Raw genomic sequence first — 7,379 nt, 5'->3', positions numbered from 1 at the left:
GCGAAGGGAGCCATCCTTTTTCTTGACGAACAGGACGGGAGCTCCGTGAGGAGAGGATGAGGAACGGAGGAGTCCGGAGGAAATGTTTTCATCAAGAAACTTCCGGAGGGCTGCGAGCTCAACTGCAGATAGAGAATAAATGGTTCCGAGGGGCGGACTAGTTCCTTCCTCTAACTCGATTTTGAGATCGTAGGGACGATGAGGAGGAAGTTGGCTAGCTTTGCCTTTATCGAACACATCCGAAAATTCATGATATTCCGGAGGAATTCCGGATAGGTCCGGAGGATCGGACGAAAGGGTAGCGGACCGGAGGTCTACACCGGTCGGACGAAGGTAGATGCTGAACTGTTCCGATCCTTCCAATTTGCAGGCCCGGCAAAAGGCAACTGCATTTATCAAGGAAATATTGGGGATGGTTTTATCAGCGGAGGTTCCGGATGTAGTCGGAGGAGGTAAATCTTCCATCGGAGGAGGGGTATCCGGAGACGGAAGCGACGTCGGAGGTGTCGAAGGCATTCCATGAGAAGTCGTTCGGAAATCGATGCTGCCCGAAACCCAGTCAATCAACGGATTGTGTAGGGTGAGCCAGCTATATCCTAGAACGATAAAACAAGAAGAATCCAACGGAGTAACGTAAAACGTATCGGAGGTGACTACACCGGACGGAAAACGAATGGGCAAATCTATAGCTTCGGAAATCATATTATTACAAGTACCATCAAACAAACGGAGAGAAAGCGGAGGTATCGGATATGTAGGGATTTTATTTTTTCGGACGAAATCAGAGTCTATAAAACAATGTGAGGAACCACAATCTATTAGAGAAGAAAACGAGGAAATATCAGGAAAAGTAGGAAGAGAAATGTATGGACATAGAGAGTTCGGATCGGAAAGAGAAACAGCGTTGAGACGTAGCTCCGTTGCACGGGTAGAGTCAACGCAACCCTCATCCCGTGCGGAGTCAGGAGGGTTGCGGACTATTTTTTTGCTTCATCCGAAGCCTCCGGTTTGTCTTCCGGAGTGACTACTGCAGCACGGCCTTTGGCAGCGCGCGAAGTAGACTTGGTGCATTCCCGAGCCGAATGGCCGGGTCCGCCGCAGAATAGACAGAGTTTATTATCCATCCGTCTCTTACGTTCTTCGGACGTGAGCTTTCCGTCCTTTCCTAACTTGGAGGTAAGGTCCGGAGCTTTAGAGGCGGAGGAGGATGTGGAAGTAGCGGGTTTGTCGGATTTGAATCTCGCGGATCCGGACGGGTTGGAATTCGTCCGGTCCGAAGTGGGTTGCTTAGGTGGATTGGAGGTGGTGGGTTTGGTTTCGCGGGCAACTTCTCCCTTCCGTTCCCAGTATCGTGCGTCGATAGTCTGGGCAAGGGTCTTGTATTCGGAAAGGGTAGAGGGCTTACCCATGCGACTGATTTCATCTTTGATACGAGCCGGAAGTCCGTTATAGAATTGGCGTCTTAGGGCACCGTCACCCCAGCCACGGACTTGTGAAGCAAGACGCTGAAACTCAACAACATATTTATTAATGCGTTGTCCGTCACGCATGTGAAGTTGTTCGAGTTGTTGTTCCGCATCACCGGACGGATCGTGAGGTCCGAAATTGGTTTGTAATTCTAACATGAACGCGGAGTAATCATCCATCCAATCCGGACGATCATCGTCCTCGTCGGATAGGAGGTCCGGTTCGAACCACTCGAGTGCCATACCCTTAAGGTAGGATTGGGCGAAGTTGACTTTAGCCCGTCCGGTACGGAAAGACTTGGGTTTGCTTTGGAAATGAAGCTCGCATTGGACGAAGAATGCACGAAGCTTCCGAGGCTCAGTGCCATCGAAAGTATCGGGTTCGCGGATCTTGACTTTGGAATCTTCGGACGAGATGGGACGACGGTTGTTGCGTGCGAGATTGTCAATGGCTTCGGAAAGCCGGAGCATGATGCGGTCTTGTGGGTTTAGTCCGTCATTTTCGTCGTCATCGTCCGGATCATCATCCGGATTACCTCCGAAATCATCCGGAGGGTCTTCATCGTCGGGTCCTTCATCATCCGGAGGTCCTCCAGCGGCAGTACGCGTAGGCGTAGGAGTCACCGGATGCGGACGATTCAAGAGTTGAGAAATACTTTGAGCAGGAACGCTTGAGACACGTCGCTGCGAGAAACTGGTGAAGGCGTTAACTATGGAGGTTGGATCGCGTCGGCTGGATGAGAGTCCGACTGCGTGCAGAGCGGCTTGGTTTACTTTAGTAGGAGCCATGATATGAGTAAGTGTACTTGGAAAGGTGTGAGTTCGAATATACTGTTAAGGTCGTACTCTCGTAGGATCGGATCCGAAGGACTTCGGCCTCAGCTCGTACGCTGTGCCCCTTTCCCAAGTACTGTCCCTTATTTCAGAGACTAACGATAACGCGTCCGAAGGTCCGGACGGGTCTCGTAGTTATATCCGGATGACTTCCGGATATCGGAAACACGTATAAGACTAATCCGGACGGATCCGGACTAGAAACAAACAGAGTATAGACTATCCGAAGATAGAGGCGGAGACGTAGACTATCGGAATCGATCCGAAGTCTCAGAGATCGACAAGAGTTGTTTAGACTCAAGTCCGGAGGACAGAAAGAGGACAAACTAAGATGATATTCGAACTGAGGTACTACAGGAAATATACACGGGTTTATATACTAAGAGGATAACGGAAGGATCAATAAGCAAAGGTCCGAGGCTATGTACGAAGCATATGCAAAGCTTATCAAACGCGAGTCGGAAATGAAGCATAGGATAACGGATCAGTAATCATACCGGGAATAAGTATAACCGAGACACCGGGAAGAGGAAATACCGAATAGGCTGTGTTTAACGTTATATGAACAGGAAATGAATTAAGAAGCTTATCGGATATCGGACCGGACGCGGATCTATGCATCGGACCGGACCGGATCTAAGGGTCCGAAGTCCGGAAGAGAAGCGTGGATATATGGGATATGACAAACGGCCCCTAATTGCCAAAAATTTTTATTATTCCATTACTATTACAGGTACTAGTTTATGTTCACTATCTTCCAACAAACAGAGCCTTGGGGACTCGACAGAATCATGTCCGTCTACAAACCAGATGTGATGTGCAAACTGCTGTCAATGCTGGAGCCGAAAGACATGCAGAAAAAATTCGAGGCAAACTGGAAAGATGCGCTAAGCACTGGCATGCAGAACTTCACATATTGACACTGACCTGCTAATGACCATTGTGCTAGGTGAAAAAATGTGTTGGGTCATGGACAGGACATACCGAACGCATGACCAATCCAAGACCCAGGCGCCAGTGTGAATGGGAAGCTGAAGTCGTCGAGTACATCAACTATCTCTTGGAGAAGATACGAATACGATCAGTGAAAGCACTCACTCGACCATGCCTGGACAGCAGGATTCAAATACTTGGCCCTCATTTCCTGCTGCCATCTTACCTCCATGCCCGAAAGCGCAATCAGTCTGAGCCTCCCATTAATCCAGAGGTCTTGTACTTGAAGCCTCTTCGCATCATACATCCATTCTACCACCCTGAGCTTGCAAGATGTCCTCAATGTGATTGTGCAGATGGTGTTTCGTGGGATGGATGGACTGGGACCGGTCCTCGGGATTTTCATGGATTAATGCTTGATGAGGCAGCGATAGGCACACAGCTCTGCTGCGAGAGTTGCAGAAACGATCCGACAAGTAAGAAGGGTCTAGAAAGTGAGTGTGAGCGTAACGGCTTGAACAACAGAAAGACATACCAATATTTTTCTACAGATGTGCTGTTACTCGCGAGCTATTCGATCTAGTCATTGAGATTATCTACAGCAGGAACACTTGCTGAAAACATCCGACGTGAGTAGCACTATCTACTTCTCAAACACTGGTCTAATGCACCTTCAAAGAACTTCATTTGCTTCAGTACAACAAGTGGAAGCTGGAATACCTTCAAGCTTGGAGATCACGCCGAATGACACAACATGGGATGGATTTCTTTAGCCCGAATCCACTTCGGGCATTCTCGGATCCTTATGACGTAAAAGAGTACAATGTGAGGCCAATCTCGCATGACATGGTCAGCGAGATCTTCCAGGAGTTTGTGTCAGGAACACGGGAAAGGGAGTCAGAGGAATATCTTCGCACTCTCTCTGGTGAGAAATTGCTCTGCTATCAGTACTTAACACTCACCTTGTATGCTGAGCAGGCATAAGCATTTCATTCGACAACACATTCCGTGCCGCTACGAAGGCAACCATAACCAACCGAGAGAAACAGAAGTTGAATGTCCTGAAGGGAGGGATTATAAGTTTGATGAATGAGAATAATGAGATTGTGGGCTGGGTAGGTCATCTTTCGCAAACTGAATAAGATGGTGCCTAAACTGATATGGCTGATTACTACATTAGCGCTTCTGTCATGGCCAGTCAAATGCCAAAATAAGTGAGCTTCTTGAAGGCCTCAAGATACGATGCAAAGCTCTTGACATCCCTGCACCTGAAGTGTTTGTTGCCGACAACTGTTGCCATGTTTGCAGTGCTGTGAATGTCATTTTCCCTGATGCTACAATGAAACTGGATGTCTGGCATTTCATTATGAGGCAAGCACATTTTCCTTGGCATCTAATAATCTACAAGCTAATTCTAAGAGCAAGATACGCAACTGTTATCCTCAATTCCTCCAAGAATCCCCACCGGAAAGAGGTAGTCGCAGAGATCTCGGCCTGTATCCTGAAGAAACATGCTGAGGGTGGGAATCCTGCGAAGTACTGGGATCAGACTGAGCAGGAGATGAGACTTACCTCGACATTTGAGAAATGGGCTTGCGAAGGCACAGTTTGGTCAGCAGGAGCACACAGAGTGAGTACTTGTCCTAGGAAATCCTGTTTCGCACTAACATCAAGGTCAGGTTCATGAGGAACAGCTCAAACACGTACAGAAAGGCTGCCTTGAACGTCAGCAGCAGGACATATGAACAGATGGAAGCCGTGTGGAGGGGTCTCACAAAGGCTGGAACTCACTCCAGCGTGCGCACACCAGCGGAATTGTGACCTTCACAGGCCTTTGCCATGACTTTGTTCTTCAACGGAACATTTGTGTTGCCTTTTCGAGGGCAAGCAAATCAGACTTCATCACATCAACTCACGGCTCTCATCATGTTCACCTCATCAATAGGATCGCGAAGCAATTCAACAACCTCCGACTCGAAGACAAGGCCACCAGCACATGTTGCCTGCCAGAGCTTGTGGAAACCCCATCTGAGGAGCATTTCAGGCTTGTCAAATCAAGTTTTGTGTCCATGTTTGGTGGGCTACTGGATGTCAAGGCCGAAGAGTCACCAGTGGAGCTCGATATGACTGGCCCCAAGTTGCTTGAGCCACTCAGTGGCGAAGGCGATGCACTTAACCTTGCTCTGCAGTCTGCAAGGTCTGAAATACTTGAGGAACTTAACATTGACCCGCAGCTTCTTTCCCAGCCTCAGGCACCCTTCGATGCGCAGCTGACACTGTCCTGCCCTCCTGCAACCACCACAATCCCCACAGCCGCAGTGGCAGAAGTTGCTGACACCAGCAAGGCCACGTCTCATTTGGCCGCCATCACGACAAACACTCAGCCACAACCAACAATGAAGCGCAAGGCAGATGACATTGTTGCCATCTCAGAAAACGAGTCTGAAGATTCTGGCCAACCCAGGGCAGCGGCATGCAAGCCACGCTGTAAAATCATGCGGCATATGACCACCACCACTGGTGCTGATGCTCCAGAAGTTGCTGCATCACTGTCAAATCAGGTAAGCCCACTCTTCCTCTTTGATAATCCTCCTTCTATGAAAGACTCATCTTACAAAAAATTTACCACCTCGTATGAAAAACTTCACTTTCCTCCCATCTTCCTCCTCCATCATACCTATCTCCCTCTTCTATGGACTGACTTATCTTACAAAAAATTCGCCACCTCGTACGAAAAACTTCACTTTCCTCCCATCTTTCCCTCCCCACCATACCTACCTCCCTCTTCTGTGGACGACTCATCTTATGAAAAATTCACCACCTCATATGAAAAACTTCACTTCCCTCCCATTCTCCCTCCTATTATACCTACTACCTCCCTCTCTCTTACAAATGACTCATCTTACGAAAAATTCACCGCCTCGTATGAAAAACTTCACTTTCCTCCCATCTTTCCCTCCCATTATAACCTACCTCTGATCCGCATTGCAGGGGATTTCTCCAGTCACACTGGACCATTACCTCAAACCAAGAAGCCAGCTGCCACACTGCAAAGCTCTCTCACAATGGCCGTCGGATGCCAGTGCCAGCACTCAGTGTCAACTTCCTGCAGTCATACTCAGCTCCACTCCCCCAAACCCAGTTTCAGTGACCGGTCCTGCTGGTACTACCACTCTCACACCCATCCTGAGGCCCCCAGGGATGACTCGTTCTCAACACTTCTTCACTATTGCCACAAGAATCGACGCCCGTGCCATGCAAATCTCCAGCAATATCGAGTTTCACTTGTTCATGGACATGAGAGCCGAGTTCATGTGGATCTCATTCAAGATGACGCCCAAACAGTGGGCTGTAGCTACTGAGACCTACAATAAATATCTTGAGGAGAAGAATCGCGCTAATGGGCTCGAAATGGTGAAGAAGAACCCCCAGGCCCTTCTCTGAAAGCTCAGCAAGATCGAGGTGCTCGTGATGAACCATGTGGCAAAGAGTGACTTCAAATGTAAGTTCAGCTGCTTCACTGGCATTTTTCATGCACTAACTACTTGCTTTATTCACAATACAGCTCGTTCTGATTCGGAAACCTTCTGGAGAAGGCACTGTCACGCTATTGAACTCATCAAGGCTGAGCCTGGGAAGAAGGTGCGCAAGTCTTTCTTGAACTTCTTGTGTTTGCTCACTCTCTACTACCCTTGCTTCCAGATTCGCAAGGCACACACATGCTCCCGCTGCAAGACCATCATGTACCCTGGTCCCGAGAACTCGGGGTACAACCATCGACGGGGCTTTTGTGCTGACGGCGCCAAGCAGGTGTCCAAAATTGAGCTGCCTCCACCCTGGCCACAGCCACCAGGCATATTCTCCGAAGGCAAGCACTTCCATCCACGCGCCTTCCTCGAAACCGTCAAGCAAATCTATGAACAAGTATTCCTACGGCCTTCCGGTGAAAGCCCTGCCCTCGAACAGGAGGCATTTGCAACAATGCTGCTGGACTGGTCAATGACACTCGAATCAGGGACAGTGTTGTTTAAGTTGTATGAGGAGCTGGAGATTTATGGAATGACACCGGATGTGCTGCTAACTGTGCACAACAGTGTCAAGCACCTTCGCATCGAGTATCTGCAGGAGCACTGGGCCATGTCATAG

The 7,379-nt window shown here is 48.8% G+C and overlaps 2 protein-coding genes across 2 annotated transcripts; both read left to right on the top strand.

Moving 5' to 3' along the window:
* Positions 1-3,249: 3,249 nt before the first annotated feature.
* HD556DRAFT_1200894 (uncharacterized protein) lies at positions 3,250-3,693 on the top strand (the record flags this gene model as incomplete). The annotated part of the gene is made up of 1 exon (XM_041296384.1): positions 3,250-3,693. A coding segment is annotated over one exon (444 nt), but the record flags the coding sequence as incomplete, so codon positions are not given.
* Positions 3,694-4,376: 683 nt separating this feature from the next.
* HD556DRAFT_1435280 (uncharacterized protein) lies at positions 4,377-7,379 on the top strand (the record flags this gene model as incomplete). The annotated part of the gene is made up of 9 exons (XM_041305402.1): positions 4,377-4,420; positions 4,449-4,863; positions 4,913-4,958; positions 4,983-5,673; positions 6,425-6,647; positions 6,681-6,735; positions 6,799-6,875; positions 6,936-7,157; positions 7,200-7,379. 9 exons carry the CDS (start codon positions 4,377-4,379, stop codon positions 7,377-7,379), a joined length of 1,953 nt encoding a protein of 650 aa, XP_041152593.1.

Source organism: Suillus plorans, assembly GCF_016647745.1.
Source record: "Suillus plorans strain S12 chromosome Unknown HD556scaffold_119, whole genome shotgun sequence".
Classification (NCBI taxonomy): Eukaryota; Fungi; Basidiomycota; class Agaricomycetes; order Boletales; family Suillaceae; genus Suillus; species Suillus plorans.
The sequence above is the reverse complement of the archived record's forward strand: the minus strand, read 5'-3'. Positions and strand labels throughout refer to the sequence as shown.